The sequence below is a fragment of the Marmota flaviventris genome, chromosome 7, assembly GCF_047511675.1.
Source record: "Marmota flaviventris isolate mMarFla1 chromosome 7, mMarFla1.hap1, whole genome shotgun sequence".
Lineage (NCBI taxonomy): Eukaryota > Metazoa > Chordata > Mammalia > Rodentia > Sciuridae > Marmota > Marmota flaviventris.
In genome coordinates, this window is record NC_092504.1 from 102,024,851 (window position 1) to 102,045,405 (window position 20,555).

Below are 20,555 nucleotides of genomic sequence, written 5' to 3' on the forward strand. Positions count from 1 at the left end.
TGATCCAAAGAATGCACTTTGGGAACTACTAAGGCAAGCTCTAGAAACAAAATCTAATAAGCATATTTGAAAGAAATCAGGGTCATTATCTGACCTTTCACAACTTCACACAAGGGTATACAGATTACACATACAATTACAAATGTACCTTTTGTTTACAGAGAAAAGGGACCTCACTGTTAAGAGATGAAAGGAAGGGTATATATGCACTTTCCTCAATTCAGGGTCAAAATAATTTAAAATGAAACCAGATACACAGATGAAGACAAAAATTATTAGAATTAATAAAGTAAATGAAAGAAATTCTATCTTTAGTCTATGAGTTAGGAAAAACACACAAAATAGCTTTAACAAGACAAAGGGTGAAAACCTCCTATAGAAGGAAAGAGTGTTAAGGGTGCAGGGTGGTTGGTTTCTTCATACCTAAACTTTATAAAGTCAATGGCCTGAAATAGCTGAAATAAGTTGCTATTCTAACAGACATCTGAAGAGAAAAACAGGCCAGATTTTAGACTCATCGAATTTATAATAAAAGCAAGTAACTGGAAGTGATTAAATAAACATTCCCTCTGCTCTCACCTGAAATATCACCTAAATACCATGGGGAAAAAAGCGTGTGATAGGTGGAATGAAACAAAAAAGAAAACAGAAAGAGTGCTGTCAACAAATTTTGGAAACGAAAAGCAGATGGGAAGAATAGAAACTTGCTTTTAGCAAATTACACAAAGCAAAAGTTGAAGGGTTTGCAGGGAGGAAATGCAAAGCTTCTTCTAACCCCAAATCTCCACCCTCAAAACTCATGAAATGGGGGTGATGGGAAACCAGATGAAGCTAAAAACAGGGTAAGGGGGTAAGACATCCAAAGCTTGCCCAACAGATCCAGCCATTTACCCATGAGGTACGAAACTGAAGGTTTGTTCTTAGAAGAATTTGAATCTGAGGAACTCTGGACTTGGGACAACAGAGATAAGTGAAGCTGCACCGCAACAGTAAAATTAACTGTTTAAATAAGAAGACAACCCTCCCTTCTCCCTTCCTCTCAGCTCTGAGAATGCATTAAGTTGGCTCATTCTACCTTTCCTCACCATTGTCACTTCCTAAGAGATTGGAGAATAGCCCTCTGGTGAAATGAACTAGCCCACAAGTAAAGACCTATAATCAAAGACAGTTAAATCCCTAAATAATTACTTAGTATGGTTCTATTTCAAAACTTATTGCTAGAATTAAATCCACATATCTGGGTATTTGCTATACTACTGAGAGAGAATTTAACTGTTGTACTAAATTTAAAAAGCTGCCCTAACAAAAATAATCAGGGAAATACATTGACCTAATGGAATCTACTTAATGTGTCAATGCTATTGTATTTGTCAGATAACCCGAAATCAGCAAGTTGCTACATCCAAATCATAGTAATGATGCTAATAGTTCAAATGATAATCATACTCATTATCCTCACTCTTAAAGGCATAATTCAGTAGTTCCTTTTCTCAAATGTTTTCTAATGCCCCCATCCCCAAGCTCCCAGAGCAACCTAAAATAAATGATATGCAAGTAGGACAAGTATTAATTTGATCATACAAAATTCTATTTCTCTGAAAAAAGATTAAAATGCACTAATCTCTACATAGTAAATAGAAAATAACACACTACTGGGTTATAACAAATATTCAATTGAAGTTTGCTGAACTGGCATGAACCATTATCAGTATTTGGAATGTCTTATTATAATAATGAAAAACTGCTTATTTCCAATTATATTTAACATTTAGAAAAGCAAGGTACAGAAAAGTATTTGCCAACTTATGCAAAAAGAATATACTTTTTTATTTTTAAAATTTTAATTAATGAACAGCAATCATATTCATTAGTGCAGGCCTAGGTACACTTTTTTATTTCTATATTCATCAAATAGCTTGTAACATACTCAAAAAAGCGGGGGCGGGTGGGGGGGTTACCAACCTTCATCACATTTATAAGGAAGCAGGATGATGAGGCAAGAAGGAGGCTCTTTTTTACCCATATATACTTTTTGAATTTTAAACTGTGAGAATGTATTTTTTTAAAAAATATATACATTAAGTAAAAAACTTAAATTTATAAAACTTTAAAATTATCCTTTTCAAAGGGTAGTGTGAAGAGAAGTCATAATATCAAAGGTTCTTTCTAGTGAACAAATTATAAAATTGCAGATAAAACTGAGTTTGGATTTCTGGTTTTATTTCTCAGCTATTCCAGTATCAAAAATAAGATGAGGATGAAAGACATAAACACTTCAATTCTAGCAAAATAGAACTTAATTACTATAGAACTTTTGAGATCAATATGTTTACTTCTCCTACTTTACTTCCCAAACTACATACTAAACAAGAGCTCAGTATACCTTTATTATTCCAATGCAAGAATAATATATATTTTAATAAATATTGAATATTCTGCTTACAATCATCTTACCTTCATCTACTGTGGTCATATCTTGTTCTAGTTTCAATTTCTGTTGGTTAATTTTTAGCATAGATTCTTCAATTGTCCCTTGGCTTATTAATTTTATAACTAGTACTTCTCTAAAACAAATACAAGACATGTTCATTGGTTACTGAATTAGATATTATGTAAACTATATCTAAGTTCAATAATAATAATTTGAAAATTATGACAAATATCTCTAAATTTAAACTTCTTTTTAAATTCAAACTATCTGAGATAACACTATCTGAGCATGTAAACTTCTAGGCATACTCTCCTATTGATCCAAAAGAAGATAAAGATATAGGCACTCTAAAACTTTCACATAAAAGTATATTACAACAGTTATGTGTTCAGATAGAAATTATACTTTCAAAAAGAAACATGTTTTTCTTATCAGGTCCCAAGAAATAATTCTGTACAGTAAGGCAGTATAATAAGGAACAAGCCTCTACAATAGACACTGATAAATATTTGGTCTACCAATGAATATACTAATGTCTTTTGTAAATATAGTAAAATACTTGACAAAGACATTGAATGCTGTTTACATATGAAAGTACAGTTGAAGCTGGGTACAGTGGTACGCACATAAGCCTGTAATCCCAGTGACTCAGGGGCTGAGGCAGGAGGATTCCAAGTTCAAAGCCAGCCTCAGCAAATTAGCGAAGCCCTAAGCAACTCAGTGAGACCCTGTCCCTACAAGGGTAGCAATAACATATACAAATTATTATTGGTAGCATGTGCCAAGTGGCTAGACCATTGATAATAACTTCATGAATGGTAGAACTATTTCATGAGAGGGTGCAGTTAAATGAATAGGATATATATATATATATATATATATATATATACTATAATAGGATATATATATATATATATATATAATAGGATATATATATATATACTATATATATATATATATATACTATATATATATATATATATATATATATATATATATATATATATATAGTAGAGCTCATATTCGACACTGCTGGTAAAAAGACATCAGTAGCCATGTAACATATTCTACACCAATTAAAAGGGCATTTGATTAAAAATGAATTTCAACTGAAAATACTTACTTAGTCTGGCCAACTCTATGGCACCTATCTTCTGCTTGTTTGTCATTGTAGGGATTACAATCAATATCATGAAGTATAACAACATTTGCTGAAGTCAAATTTATTCCTAATCCACCAGCTTTTGTTGACAACAGAAACACAAAGATATCCATATCGGTATTAAACTCATCAATTAGATGAATCCTATAAGATAAATATATTAGGTTAAGTCTCATTAAAAGGCATATAATATAATTAAAACTGAAAAACCATCACATCACTGGAAAAGAAATCAGAAAGTGTAAATAGACGCTCTTAGCATTATAATTACTTTTCTGGAACTTGTAACAATGAAGCACCTTCCCAATTCAACAAATTCTTTTCTATATTATCACTCTCCCAACTATTATTTTAATTCATCCATTCAGATTTGATTAATTTGTAAAGGTCTATTTTGTCCTTTGAAGACTTCTACTCAATATACTTTATATGCAATTCTCTTAGAAGTTTGTCAGCTGCTACCGGTAGACAGCAATACATCTGATGAACCAAGGCCCACAAGATCAAACTATTATCAGTGCATTCCTTTTGGCATAATGTTTACCCTTACTGTAATGCAGGGGAGAAAAAAAAAATCATTCCGGCAAATACAAATAAATCAAGATGTATACTGCAATTTATATACACAAGAAAAAGCATTCATTGTTTTTTTTTTAAACCCTTGAGTATTAGAACAGCGGGCTAGGGATGTGGCTCAAGCGGTAATGCGTTCACATTGGCATGCGCAGGGTGCTGGTTTGATCCTCAGCACCACATAAAAATAAAATAAAGATGTTGTGTCCACCAAAAAACTGAAAAATAAATATTAAAAAATTCTCTCTCTTCTCTCTCTCTCTCTATATATATTTTTAAAAAAAGAATTAGAACAGCAACAAAAAAACCTTTAACCTTGAATCATGAGGAGCCTGACTTTAAAAAAAGAATGTTGACTAAAGATAAGGTGATTTTAAACTTGAATAATTTTTAAAGGGGGAAATTCTAAAATATACAATTCTTGTAGCTGTTTCAAAATATATTTGTATGCAATTAAGACAAAAAAAAAAAAGGATATTTGCTTTTAAGGCAATGATTTGTGATAACCAACATAAGACTCAAAGCAACAAAATTCTACCAAATACTCTAGACATTTAAAATTCTAACAAACACATAATAAATGAGCAAAGGTTTGAAAATAAAATAAATTATACCAACCTTTCAGAAATCTGAGTCTTTCCATCTAATCTGAGGTACCTATGCTGATGATGTTTTAACAGAACCTCTAAAATGTCCAGCATCATGGTAAACTGGCTAAATAATACAACTCGATTACCCTGCAAAAATATATGCATGGGTTAGAAACAGGAAAATACAATCACTATACTACTCAAAGCCTTGCTATAGGACACCAGGCATGTAGCTCAGTGGTAGAGTGCCTCCTTAACATGTGTGAGGCCCTGGGTTTGTTCCCCAGCAACACACACACATACACATACACACACACACCAAAAATTTTTTTTTTTAAAAGAACCAAGAAGAAAGCCTTGATATTTCTAAAAATCAAGAGTGTTACCATTACTTTTATATCATGTTGACAACTTCACAAAGATTCCAAAATATGTAATGACCCATTACTACTACTTTTTTTCCTTTTGGTATTGGGAATTGAATCCAGGGCACTTTACCACTGAGCTACATCCCCAGCTCTCTGTATTTTTTACCTTGAGATAAGGTCTCACTAAGTTGCTTAAGGCCTCATTAAATTGCTGAGACTGGCCTCAAACGTGATCCTCCTGCCTCAGCCTCTTAAATTATTGGGATTGTAGGTGTGCTAGTGTACCTTGTTGACCAATTACTTCTTTAATAAAAATTAAGTAATAATACTTGAGATAAAATTTTATTTTAACTTATATGTAAATAAATTGCCTCAACTTCTACATGTCAAGAGCTAAAATTTGACTCTGTATTTTAAGTACAATTATTATTTCTTGTAAAAACATATTAATAAAATTTGTAAATTCTATTTGGATGGTAACCTTAGAAATTTAAGCTATTTCACACATAAACTACAGTATTACCTAAATAATTGTTTAACAAGCGGCACCTTCAAAATACTAATTTTGAAACAATCACACAAATGGTTACTTATGAAATAATAATGATTAGGATTATTTCTTTAAAAATACTAATAAAGATACAGTCTAAATCTTATTGTTCTGAGATTGCACAAGGAAAGAATGTAATCAGAAAAAGATATGCTCAAATTTGTCAAGAAAATTCAAACACTAGGTTCTAAGAGAAGGTAGAACTCACAAGACTAAAGCTTCAAGAGCATCAAATCATGCCAGAACTGCTTTATGAAGTTAAATTAACTCAGAAAGTACAAAAGGAGTATTATTCTTTTTTAATACCTTCTGCTTCAATTCAGATAAGATGCATCCTAAAACTCGGAATTTTCCAGAATCTAAAATCAAATCCATGTCTAACTGGAAATTATTAATGTGCCGATACTGTTTACAAAGTACATGTAGTTCAAAGTCTGTCATAACTTCCATGTCTTCAAAGATCAGGTCAGGGTTAGCCTCACAATGTGTAGGTTCCTTTTAAAATAAAACACAACAAAACACAATATACTTCAAAATGAGAGAAATTTATAATATGATCAGAATACTTTAATTAAAATTCTTCACATCTGGAAAAAAATCAATCATAAAACAACTTAATGTAACAGGTTTAATAATAATAATAATAAAGTTAATTATTATCTTTTAAGTTACAGATGGAATGTCTAGAAGTTAGTACAAAATAATCCTGGGGAAGGGTTTAGGGAGTACAGATGAAACAAAAGTAGTGTCATTACCAAATGCTAACTAGAAAATGGATGGAGATTACACAGGCAGAGGGTTTCATTACATGTTTCCTTTTCCTTTTACATGTTTGAAGTTTTCCATAGTAAGTTTAAAATAGCATAAGAAATTAAATTAAATAAGTTGTGTTCAACACTAAGATCTGTAAGGAGAAATAAGAATAAGACCTTAGCAAGAATGATGCAAAAATAAAGAGCAAAACCAAATTGTTAAAACAAAAAAAAATTAAAATGAGGAAAGTAAACAGGAAAACTGTTTCACTAACCAAGATGTAAAATATGAAGTAATACTTTGTTTAAAGAAAAGAAAGAAGCAATATGGAAAGCCCTAGGTCAGGAAAAGGAATATTTTTCATGTAAAAGTCCAGGTGTAAGTATTTTAGGTTTCCCCGACAAGATGATTGTGTTGCAACGTTGCCCCTGTACTGAGAAAGCAGTCTTAGAATACACAAATAACTGCACATGACTGTGTTATAATAGAACTTTATTTTAAAAGACGGTCACTACCCTATAAAGCCGTAGTTTGCTGAACCCCGATCTAGAGTATCGTTCTGTGGCTCTTTTCTCTCTCAAATAGTCTTTAATTTTGTCTTAAAAATTGTTTTCCAGTTGGGCATGGTGGCACATGCCTGTAATTCCAGCAACTTGGGAGGCTGAGGCAAGAATGATCTCAAATTTAAGGCTAACCTCAGCAACTTTGCAAGGCTTTAAGGAAGTCAAGGAGACTGTCTCAGAAAAAATGGGGAGGAGGGCTAGGAATGTAGCTCAGTGGTCAAGCACCTCTGGGTTCAATCCCCAGTATCAACAACAACAAAAATGTTTTTCAGGTTGGGTATGTAGCTCACTGGGAGAGTGCTTGCCTAGCATGCACAAGGCCCTGTGTTCGATGCCCAGCACTGAAGAGAGGAGGAAGTAAAAGAAAAAAAAAATTTTTTTTAAAAATGTGGCTAGGTATGGTGGCTCATGCCTGTAATCCCAGCTACTTGGTAGGTTAAGGAAGGAGGATCTCTAGTTTGAGCTCAGCTTGTCAACATAGCAAGACCATGTCTCAAAAAAAAAAAAAATAAATAAATAAAAAAACTAGAGATGTAGCTCAGTTTTCAAAAATAACATGGGTAAAGAATTTGCACGCTCAATGGGTTTTTTAGTCTTAACAACTTCATAACTATTTAATAGTGAATGCTCAGTATTAAGCATAAAACAAAATTCTTACCTTTAGCATAAGCTGAGACATTTCCTTGAGTTTTTCGGCTGTGTAATATTGGCGATGTAATAAAGGATGATTGGCCATTTTTCTCAATTGCATCATGACATTGCACATTTCTGTATTTTTCTCTGTGATCCAAAGAGTAGACATTAAAAAAAAAAAAAAAGCTGATAGCTGTTTGTTGAAGTATCTCTATCTTAAGAAGTTTTAAAATTATTTCTTCAAATTCCAACTAATTTTAAAAATGACCAAATCCCTTTTATCATATGATTAGACAAAACATAGCCCTAACACAAGATTATTTTTCATATAAAACTCTGAAAATCAGGTTATACCCATGTTATTGATAGATTTTTTCATTCTGTTGAAAAGACCCAAGTAGAGTTGCTCCTGTTTCTCTGACATTGCACACAATTCAATTTGATCTTTCTTAGGGGGTAGTTGCTTGAGAACCTGAGAAAGAAAAATAAGTTAAAATGATCTTTCTAATAAAGAAGAAAACTGAATTTAAACACCATAACCAAAAACATGAAGATAAAAGAGTTACCTCTTCTTTCACTCTTCTGAGAATAAATGGCTTTATAATCTGTTTTGCATGTGCTATTCTCTCCTTTTCATATATACTCTGCTCATCTGCTGATTTCTAAACAATAAAAACATATTCCTTTAGAAATTATCCACTTTTCACAATATAGTATAGTATTATACAACATGAAAATCTACCTTACTAGATAGAATCTGAGTGATTTTGTTTTACAGATACTCAATCCATTCTAAATTGAAATTGGTATTTGAATTCTGGGTTGTAATCTACTTTTTGAAGCTCCATATGTACTTTGAGGTTCAATGCTAACTGATTACCTAAATAACTTTCACGAAATAAAAATGTGTGTGTATATGTGTGAATAAGAGAAAAGGTGGGGGGGGGGCACATAGAGGGAGATAGAAAAATGCTTATTTCTTTGTGGAAAATGGTCCCCCAAAGAAAGATAGTACAGCGTGGTGCAAATTAGGTAAACTAAAAACAGGTGATTCTGAAGAATATAAAATGAAAAATTTTATTCTAAGATGTGAAGGGGTCCTCCATATAGCTTATGAACTACAGGTAGAAGAGTAGTCCATAAAATCTACCAGTCTAATTAAAAATTATTAATCAGTTGGAAGGAATTCATTAGTAAGTGTTTAAAAAGGCAGTTAATTTGAACAAAGAATATCACAGAAAACTCCTACAAAGAGATCTGATTTGGTAGAGAATCAAAAATCTATGCAAAGGGTCTGGAGCTATGGCTCAACAGTAGCGCACTTGCCTGGCATGTGTGAGGCACTGGGTTTGAATCTTAGCACTGTATATAAACAAATAAAATAAAGGTCTATCAACAACTAAAAAAAAAAAATCTATGCACACATCGCTATATTGGAAAATTTCAGAGTTCTTGGAAACTATACTATACTTTCCCTACATGATAATGGAGATAAACAAATTTTTGTTCTAAGAAGGATGCCTTTAGTTTTTAGAAATTGTCATTTTCTTATTTATGAACTTTGATTTTGTAACATTTCCCTGTATGCTATATTGGAAAATTTCAGAGTTCTTGGAAACTATACTATACTTTCCCTACATGATAATGGAGATAAACAAATTTTTGTTCTAAGAAGGATGCCTTTAGTTTTTAGAAATTGTCATTTTCTTATTTATGAACTTTGATTTTGTAACATTTCCCTGTATATATATATATATATATGTAAGCACTTTTAAGATATTCTAGCTTTGATCATTTCTATAGCACCTATAATGAAATGCTACTAATTTGACCAATAAAAAGGACAGAATGATCAAATTTCCCTCACATATCATATATCTGAGCTTTTCATCAATTTGAAATTGTCGTTCCTCAGAAAATTAGGATATCGAAAATTTAAAAATTTTAGATATTGTTAATCACCAATTTTTTTCTGTATTATATTTTGGCTGATTTCTGAAATGATCCAAATATAGGAATAATAAGTACTTAAAATTTATTTCACAGAGCATAGGCATTATGAAAACAATGAAAGACGAAATAGAAAAATATCCCAGGTAAAAGACAAAGTAAAAAGTTTTGGAGAAAACATGCATATATGCTTACTGTCTTAGAAGAAAACATTCTTCGTATTTCACTGGTGCTACTACTAAACATGTGTGGCATAACAAAATTCAACAGTGACATGAGTTCTAACAGGTTATTCTGCACAGGTGTGCCTGTGAGCAGTAAACGGTTATTTGCCTGTGAATGGAGATAACATTTAGATTAGTTTTCTACCCTCCACAGACACTCCCTTCTTGTCTGCCTTGTGCAGTATAGGAATGAAAAAAGAGAAGAAAATTTATACCATTATTGATAATTTAACATTCTGTGGTGAAAGACTAATAATTTAGACACTTGACGTCTGCTATCATCAACTCTCATATAAAAACTGCAATATAAAAACTAATGATTTTATTATAAAGGTAAGTAACTTATGTCCTCAATTTATGAGGTGATGAAAGAAGATAAACTATAATTAATCTTTACAGTTTATCATACAGAACAAGGGCTGGTAAACTGAGGCTTATAAGCTAAGAGCCAAGAACAGTTTTTATACTTTTAAAGAATCATTAAAACAAAGAATGAATATCAGGCCATAGAGTCCTTAAAATATGAAATATTTATTATCTGGCCCTTTATATATATTAAATTATAGAATCTAAAATTTTATCACAGCTAAGACAATTTTACAAAACACTCTCTTACATTAATTGTCATAAGGTGCTGGTAGCGGATAGAACCCATATTCTTCAGCATATGACCCTCATCAAAAATAGCGTAATTAAGTTTTAGCCGACGAAACAGACTGCGGTCATCAGAACTGCTGATTGCACAATTATACCTATCACCAAAAGAGAAAAAGATTTCAAAGGATATACTTTTTAGAATCTTGGAGCCTAGTGAGATGAAGTTTTTAAACATTATCTTTATATATTTCTAATAGCTAGTCCCATAAGGTCAGTACTAGATATAGTTGGTATTGAAATAAATTTTGATGTATTAGTATCTAATAATAATCCATGTACATATAACCAAATTATGAAAGGTGAAATAATTATAAGGTAAATGTTACAACGTAATTAGACAATTTCTACACTCTTGAGAAGAGGCCAATCTGAGTACAATTTACAAGTAATCTGTTACTGTTATACTTTGCTTTATAAATTGTTATATTTTATGAAGGAGAAAAAAGAACATAAGTTAAAACATGTTTGTGCTTAAAACATTAACCAGCAGAGTAGGTCCACAAAGTATGTCTATATGTGAAGACTATTCTATTACAAAAAGATGAAATTTTGGCCAGGCATGGTGGTACACACCTGTTATTCCCAGCTACTTGGGAGGAGCGGACAGGAAAGCAAGTTTGAAGCCTGCCTAGACAACTTAGCAAGCCCCTGTTTCGAATAACAAAAAATATTTGGAATGTTGTTACAGGATAGTGTGTGCTCTTGGGTTCAGTCCTGAGTATGAAGGGGAAGTAGGGGATAATGATGAATTTGTGTGTGTACATGCGTGTGTGTTTTCCTGGAAACTGAATCCAGGAGCTCTATCATGGAGCTACATTCCAAGCCCTTTTTATTTTTTGAGATAGGATTTTGCTCAACTGTACAAACTGGCCTCAAATATATAATCCTCCTGTCTCAGGTTTACTGATTACAGGCATGAGCCACCACATCTGGCTAAATGAATTCTTTTAAAGATAGACTCCTACAGAAGATGGCAGTAGTGAGAAAATAACAACAGCATTAACAGTTAAAATAAACATTAAATATCTATAAAATAAATGTAACATAAAAGCAGTAAGTTCTCCACCAGATACCTACACCAAATAGTTACTACTCTTGATGGTTAACACACTCAAAATTACTTTTAATCCTATTCTCTGTCAAATTTTTCACTGGGAGAATAATGTTTCATTGTACTTATTATAAACTTTTATTTGAAAGTTAGAAATATAAATTATCTAATTTTACTTTAAGTTTAACTGAAAAAATCCTACTATATAAAGACTATGTTTTGAATTAGGTGGATAAAATCTTCTTACACTGTCACTGAGTTGATTGTGCTAACAAAAAAGCTCTCATGTTGGCATTAAACACCAAATTGGGCGGGGGGGGGGGGGGGAACCTTCATCCTCAACATATATCATTCCATTACTTTTGTTACATAGTTTGTAGCATAAACTTTCCTATATATTATTAATACAAAATATATTTTTTGAAATTTGGGGCCTTCACAAATCTTCATTCCCCAAACTTTCTCGATACTTACGTAGTCACAATTACATTGTAATCCTCATATTTACTATGAATGTTAAATCTAATTTGTTTACGTTCTTCTTGAGAACCTAGAATTTAAAAACAATACACACATTTAGATTGTATTTATTGTTTATTTTAGTTTTAGAGAGATTCCCAAAGTTAAAAGCAAAATGACATACACTTACCATAGTAACAGAGCACGTTTAAAGTAGGGCACCATAAATTAACTTCCCTTAACCAGTTATCTATAAAATAAAAGAGATTACTTTGCATCTGCTAAAATAGGGAATGTTCATGAAGTAAAATAACTAGTGACAAGTTATTCCTTAATAAAATATAAATAAGCACAATGATATTGCTTTTATAATAGAACCTTAAATATTACTGCTTTATGATTAAAATCTTGAGGTTTTGAAGAGACATCAAAATTAAGGGTAAAAGGCAGAAGGCTAACTATTTTATTTACAAGTGATTACTAACTTTCCATTTAAAGAAAAGGCTTTTATTTTATATTCACATGCACAAATACTCTCTTACCCTAATTTCTACATCAATTGTGAAAGAATGGAATGGTAGTTTGAGAAGGTATTAATTACATACTTGTGATTCAATAAATACCTCTAGTTGTAAAAGTACTGTTTTCTTTTCAAAAATAAATTAATTTGAAATCTGAATAATTGACTTATATTTGAGTTAGTTTCTTGAAAAAGATTACCAATATAAATGTACATACGTACGTCATAATACAAAAGAACACACACACACACTTTTACCTATATAAAACATTATGAATTTTATAAAAATAGTTGTCTCCAGTATTACAAACCTATAGTTGAGGCTGGAACAACAATCAAATGAGGACCTTTATTACCCTCCTGATAGAGGTATGCAAGGAATGCAATGGCTTGAATCGTTTTTCCTAGGCCCTAAAATTAAAAGTTTAAAATGTAAAATTTAAAAATAAACAAAAATGTGGAAGTACAAAATGAAAAAATATTTTATGCTCTATTTTTAATTTCACACAATTCAACTCAGAATATCTATTATGTTCTTAGCTGCAAATGACAGATGGAACCGATTTTAATCTAGAAATGATACTAAAACTTACTTTAATGAACAAGATAGACAGACCTTAATTGTTAGTTCATACAAGAAATAAATTAATATGGGAGAATTTTTGCATTGCCTACAAAGAACACAATTTTAGCTATTGCTTAAAAATGCCAAATAACTAACCAGAGTTAACCTGGTTTATTACCTTGGAATTCCACTCTGAAAAATGGATAAACAGGGGTTATTTAGGGCTGGGGCTCAGTGGTAGAGAGCTTGCGTGGCATGTGGGGGACACTGAGTTCAATTCTCAGCACCACATATAAATAAATAAATAATTAAAAAAAAGGTCTATCATCATCAACAACAAAAAATAATAGATAAACAAAGCGGTAAAAAGGCTGAGTAAAACAGCTTCTGTCATCAAACTATATCCTTTTATGGAATTTCACTTAAAAGGAATCATACAATAACAAAATTTTTCATCTACTTAGTTTTACTTAGCATGATGCTTTAGAGATTCATCTATGAATTATTTCTTTTTACTGCTGAGTAAAATTCCATGCATGGATATATCACAAGTTGTTACCCATAAAAAAGGTTAATATTTTCCCAGCTTTGATTATTAAAAATAAAGCTGGATTTGTATTAAAAAATGTTTAAACAAATGCAGCATATTTATACCATGGACTATCATACCACATGGCAATAAGAAGGATATATAAACTACTGGTACACATAAGAACAAAGATTAAATCTCAGTAACATTATATTGCACCAAAAGAACCAGAAAAAATAGTATATACTGACTATGCTATGTAACCAGAAAAAATTAACCCATGGTGGTAGAAGTGGCAGTGCTAATGGTTAGAGGGGAAAAAAAAAAAAAAAAAAAACTTAAAGAACTTTGTGGGATGATGGAAATCTTTGTTCTAGGTGATGGTCAAAATGGTGTATGTTTGGAAAGTCATTAAACTATACATTAATTCATCTTTTGACAAGTAAATTAGATACCAATAAAATATTCATTAATAAAAAGGCTAATGAGGTTTTACACCTCAGGGGAGCTAAACATTATACTGTTTATGGATTGAATTATGTGCCCGAAAATACACATGTTGAAACTCTATGGCCAATGTAACTATTTAGAAAAGGGCCATTATTGAGGAAAATTTTGAAAGAAGTGATAAGGGTGGTGTCCTATACCAATATGAATGATTTCCTTTTAAGATGGGAGACACCAAGGATAGGCACACAGAGAGAAAATGACACTTCGAGGTCACAGCAAAAACATGGTTCTCTACACACCAAGAAGAGAGGCCTCATGAGAAACCAAACACAATAAGACATTAATGTTGGATCTCCAACCTCCAAAAATAAATTGGGAAATAAATTTCTGTTGTTGAAGTACTCTATCTACGTTTATTCTTGTATGGCAACCCTAGATAACTAAGCCAATTTAAAAATATTGTGCTTTACATGCAATAAAAATAATTCCATGTAATGTATACTTTATTTGATACCAAGTATAACCGTAGGATATAGAAATACCTTAAATTTTTTTTTTTAGTTGTACGTGGACACAGTATCTTCGTTTTACTTATTTTCATGTGGAGCTGAGGATCAAAACCACTGCCTCACATGTGCAAGGAATGCACTCTGCCACTGAGCGACAACCCCAGTCCACAGAAATACTTTTGGTAACTGACTGAATCAGACAGCCCATAAAAGACAAGTTTTAGATCCAATGACAAGGTCACATTCCCAAGATTCCCCAAGTCCAGTTATATGACTATAATGTTCTTTATTCTATATCTAATTTCTGTAAGTATTTTGAAATTCTGTATACATTATTCATTTCTTCTTCCTCTTTTTTAAGACAGATTTATTTAGGAAAACCAATATACTTTCAAGAGAGAATGTAGGCTATCTCAAGAAAAGAGAGAGTTTTGGAGGTAAAGCTAAGAAATATACATTCAAGGAAGAATGTGGGCCAATTTCAGAGGGAGAAACAGTCTTTTACTCACTTTTCTATTAGATAAATACCATCTTCAATGGGGAAAAGGGGAGGGAGGGGAAAGGAGGGGGAATAGGGGTAGGAGAGATGGCTGAATGCGATGTTCATCATCACCCTAAGTACATGTAAGAAGACAAAAAGGATGTGACTCTACTTTGTGTACAACCAGAAATATGAAAAATTGTGCTCTATGTGTATTATGAATTGTAATACATTCTGTTGTCATTAACAAATCAAAATTTTTTTAAGGAAAGAATCTTTGTTTGAATGAGTATGAACTAAATACAGAAATATGTCTTACAATACTAAATGTTATCTCCTTAGAAGATAACTAGAGAATTAGTATTATCTTTGTTTAAATATTTATTTTGGAAACTCAAATGTACAATATATATGTATGTTATATTCATATATATTATTTTATTTTCCCCCGCTCCAGTAAATATTTATCCACAGAACATGTCTTAAGTTTTTGTGTTGGAGATTGAACACAGGGCCCTGTACACGGCGTGACTCGTTTTATTTAAATACTTTTTATAACTATACCTGGAGGAAGAAAGGAAATGTTAAAGTCAAGTTTTTAGCTGGTCATGATGGTGCCTGCCTGCAATGCCAGCTACTTGGGAGACTGAGGTTGGAAGATCACAAGTTTGAGGCCAGTCTGGGCAAATTACTGAGACCCTAACTCACACAAATAAATAAAAAATTCTAAATAAATAAATAACCAGATAGGTAGGTAGATAAATAAACAATTTTAAAAAGGGACTGTGGATGTAGCTCAGTTATAGACTGCTTACCTAGCACGTGAGAAGCCCTGGGTTCAATCCTCAGTACTGTGGCCCTCAAAATGAAAAAGGCCAAGTTTCTATATGACCATACCTGGAGTAATGGCTATAAGAAACTTGCTTAGTTTTTTTTTTTTTTAAATTTTTTATTGTTGGCTGTTCAAAACATTACATAGTTCTTGATATATCATATTTCACAATTTGATTCAAGTGGGTTATGAGCTCCCATTTTTACCCCATATACAGATTGCAGAATCACATCAGTTACACATCCATTGATTTACATATTGCCATACTAGTGTCTGTTGTATTCTGCTGCCTTTCCTATCCTCTACTATCCCCCCTCCCCTCCCCTCCCCTCCCCTCTTCTCTCTCTGCCCCCTCTACTGACATTCGTTTGTCCCCCTTGTATTATTTTTCCCCTTCCCCTCACTTGCTTAGTTTTAAAGCAAATATGATTTGGGAAAAATGCACACCCTGAAACATCTGATAAAAGTAAAATGGCTGAAATCATATTGCTAATATGTGATGTAGATTTATTTACTGATAAGGACAGTTTTATATTAAAATTTAAAAGCAGCTATATAAAAAGTACACAGATAGTAAAATATCAGTAATATATATATATATATATATATATTATATTATATTATACACTTATCTGTTATATATATATACATACAAACACATACAAAAGAAGAAATCTAGAAAGACATCAAACTATTATGTTTTTAAATGGTAGGATTACAGGTGACTTTGATTTTCTTCCTTATGTTTTCATGTAATGTCCAATTTCTAACACAGATATTAACTATTTTGATAATAAGAAACATAATAAATCTGTTTTCATTTTGGGGAGGAGTCAGAAGGCTAAAACTAACACAGGGAACAGTAAACAGTAAAAAACAGTAGGGATGAGAAAAAGAGTAAGATACTAAAGTGATAACAGTTACAACTACAGTGGCAAGGAAAAAATGCTATGTTTTAAATGAAAGCAAGGATGCCTTTTTAATGATGTTTGGAATACAAAATACAAGTAACAGAGTACACACTTACCATTTCATCTGCCAAAATGCCATTAAGTCCATGTTTATGTACCAATGCCAGCCAATTCAAACCAACTTTCTGATAGGGCTTGAGTGACAAACTGGTAAAGAAAGAATAACCAAATATTACAGATTTATACTTTTATTAGTTTTTCTACACTATTTTCTGACATGAGGTTTAGGTTTACGATGAACACAAAAATTCAAATGCCTTAGAGCCTTACCTTTTAACTTAACTGTTATAAGCTATGTATACCTATTTAAGAAAACAAATCTAATAATTCTTTTACTCTTCTCAAATTTATTCTATTTGTCGATTTATTTCTTCTGGCAATTAAATTACATAATAGTCCCATATTTGGTCATAATGTAATGCTACCAAATTAATTAATTCCAAAAGTGATTAGAATATTAACTATGATAACATTATTAACTTAATATTCATCCTAGAAAACAAAATTGTACTTATTTGATTTTAACACATTAAGGAACTTAAAGAGTGTTAGGACAAAACCCACAAATCAAACACACTGTTTTGCCAGACTGGTTTAATAAATACTTTCTGAATGTATATCAGTCACCCCTAGTACAAGTGGTACATGTAAATTCTGAAGTGTGTGCGCATATGGGTAATATCTAAGTGTGTACTATGTACAAATGAAAATTTGCTACACATCAATGAACACTAGTGAATAGAAACTAATATGCAGGTGTCAAAATCAAAACTTGGAAACACATAAACAGACTAATTCCTGGGAATGATCAATTTATTTTGGAGAGTCAAAATGAAAATTTTTTTCTAAATGTTTAAGTGGCTAAAAAATTAAGAGTAGTTATTTACTGAATATTTATTACATACAGACACATATTTAGCATTTTTCAGAAAACACGAATACTTTAAAGATCCTATAAAGTAGTTATTACCATAATTTAGTAATCTGCCTGAGGTTGTAAGGATAAGAAGTGTTAAGGTTCAGACATTAATTCAGGAAGTCTATTTCACTCACTAGGATAGCATATACCCAAAATAAACAAATACTGGACAAGGTCATGGCATAATAAACAGTTTAGGGTTCAAACTCTTAAATCAAAATGTCTTTTAAGAGAAAGTTGGGATGAAAGATGTCCATTTTAAATTAGAATCTGTATTTTACTTGTGAGAGATACAATGTATAAAACATTTCACACCTAAAAAATAAAAGTACCTATAGGAAAGAAATCACCGGTATTTCTAAGGTATTCACAGTTCTTTGTTGCATTTTTAAAAACTCATCTTTTCCCTTCTTAGCCAATAAAACTTCTGTACTACTATAAAAGCAATAATCTTACAGATGCAAATTTTGCTTGGATCAGAGAAGTTACTTGCCCAATATCATATTGCTAACCAAATCCATGTGTGCAGCGTAGGCTAGTATTCAACCCAGGTCTAGTCCAAACCTCATCTCTTAACCACTATATCCTAAAAATGAAAAAGTTCTCTCTGCCCTGACCACCTTATCATCAATATTGAATTCTCCATTGTTTTTCTGAATGCTTTCCAGTAATTTATTCATCTTATACACATAAAATTAACATTTCATGAAAACGAAACATGATAAGGTAGGCCAATTATATCATTTATAAATGCACTGAAGAACCAACATGCATTCCAACATACAGCCTATCACATATAGCCAGGAAATATTCTCAATAAACAAAAATTACTTCCTCACCAACACATGTTGACAGTCAACTATATTCATTCCACATCAAATTCTAAAAAGAGGAAAAAGCATCTACTACATAGAATTAGGACATTTAACAGCTTTATCACACTAAAGTATTTACACATAATATATGTAAGTATTACACACAAACACACTTCTCTGCTAGATCTGTCTAAGTTACAAGTAACTGTATTTCTTAGTATCACAACAAATTATTCTGAATGTAAAGGATCAATGAAAATTCAATTTTAACAAAGACATTTTTGGAATGCACATTGGAGTGTGGCTATAATCTCAAGTACTTTGAGGCTGGCCTCAGCAACTTAGTGAGAATGTCTCAAAATTTTAAAATAAATAAATAAAAAGGGCTGGGTATGTACCTTGGTAGTTGACTGCCTGTAAACTTGAGTACTACAAGAAAAGAAAAACAACAAACACCCACACCCACACACACCCACACCAAAGATATTTTGAACTCCATTTATTACGAGCAATTTTTAAAACAGGATAGTTATATTCTTTCCCTACAGTTTCTACTATTTAGATGCTATATAATCATACCTCCCTCCCATTTTTCTTTAACTCTGGAGATTTCCTAAGGATTTTTATGACTGCTTATGAACCATGAGCACCAATTTACAGATAAGAATGTAGAGATTTGCTCACATCTTCTGAATTATTTAGGGCTCTTTTCTGAAGAGAGTGCGACAAATACCTCTAAGCCGAAGGATTTCTTACCTTCCATTAAGGAAAAAAAAATGATTTTAAGATTTTCTGAGATCATGAAAGAAAAGGAGGCAACAAATTATTTTAAAGTTACTTGTTCTGTTAGAGGAAAAAAAAATATCCTTCCAGAGTTAATAATTTCTTCAGAATGTGAAAATTAAACTGGGTTTATATCTCCTGCCTGAGAAAACTGATTTCTAAATTATTTTTAAATGTGAGAAAGGCCTGCAATAGTAAGATTGACAATACACATAATGTGCTAAATTTCAGTTTAAAATAAAGTAACATAAAGGCAGAGAGACTTGTTTGAAGTGGTATATATAAATAAATTAGGGATACTAAATGAACATAAGTTTAGATTTTATGTATTACACAGCTGACATACATTAATTCTACCACATTAGTTTGTTCTAGTAGGAGTATTCAAACTAAATAATTACATCCTAGTACTTTGAGTTAGTCAAACCATCATCTTCAGTATTGGTGTGCATTCACATCAATGTCAAATGGTTTTACAGCTCCGGATAAAAAACTTGATAGGGAACCTATCTTGTCAAGCTCAGGATAAACAACAACAACATGATAGATTTAGCCCAGAATAGAATGGACATATCTGATTAAATATACTGTATATTGAACATTTGAGAAATCATTGTAGTTAAGTGAGTAAAGCTAAAGAATTTCAAGTTTGAGGACAGACTCAGCAACTTAGTAAGACCGGGTATCTCAAAGTAAAAAATAAAAAGGGCTGGGGATATAGCTCAGTGGTAAAGTACCCTGGGTTCAATCCCCAGTACAAAACAAACTCATGAATTTCATAATTGCTAAAGCCTGAGAGATGGCTATATCTCTGATAGGAATAAAACAGGAGAAATTCTGAGTATTTCTCTCCTTTTCCCTCTTATATTTTAACTTCAGGCAATGTTAATTTTGAGGTTTAAATATAAAATTTATGAATATACAAAGGTTTTGAGGTATACATCAGAAATATTTTTCTCTACAAAGACTATTTTTAATAAGAATGTCTGTATTTCCAAAAGGCAAATAAATAAAAGTTAACCTTAATACTGCTTCAAAGTATAGTTTGCTACAAAAAATCTGATCTGCTAAGAGAAAGATCCAAGTAGGTTAGGGGGTATAATTCAGTGGTAGAGCTCTTGTGTAGCATGTACAAGGCTCTGTTCAATCCTGATAACTAAACATAAATAGATAGATAGATAGATAGATAGATAGATAGATAGATAGATAACAAAGAA

The 20,555-nt window shown here is 31.8% G+C and overlaps 1 protein-coding gene across 3 annotated transcripts in view; it reads right to left on the reverse strand.

Annotated features, from left to right (window-relative positions):
- The window catches only part of Smarcad1 (SNF2 related chromatin remodeling ATPase with DExD box 1), a 75,545-nt gene that overhangs the window by 2,695 nt on the left and 52,295 nt on the right, over window positions 1-20,555 (reverse strand). For all 3 annotated transcript variants that reach the window (XM_071614540.1, XM_027926769.3, XM_071614541.1), the window contains exons 11-23: window positions 16,878-16,968; window positions 12,796-12,895; window positions 12,155-12,214; window positions 11,980-12,055; window positions 10,414-10,549; window positions 9,769-9,906; window positions 8,190-8,285; window positions 7,978-8,095; window positions 7,649-7,770; window positions 5,981-6,169; window positions 4,785-4,903; window positions 3,555-3,737; window positions 2,455-2,564 (exon numbers count right to left, since the gene is read on the reverse strand). In XM_071614540.1, the coding sequence (XP_071470641.1) occupies window positions 2,455-2,564; window positions 3,555-3,737; window positions 4,785-4,903; window positions 5,981-6,169; window positions 7,649-7,770; window positions 7,978-8,095; window positions 8,190-8,285; window positions 9,769-9,906; window positions 10,414-10,549; window positions 11,980-12,055; window positions 12,155-12,214; window positions 12,796-12,895; window positions 16,878-16,968 (1,538 nt within the window). The remainder of the gene's footprint in view (window positions 1-2,454; window positions 2,565-3,554; window positions 3,738-4,784; window positions 4,904-5,980; window positions 6,170-7,648; window positions 7,771-7,977; window positions 8,096-8,189; window positions 8,286-9,768; window positions 9,907-10,413; window positions 10,550-11,979; window positions 12,056-12,154; window positions 12,215-12,795; window positions 12,896-16,877; window positions 16,969-20,555) is intronic.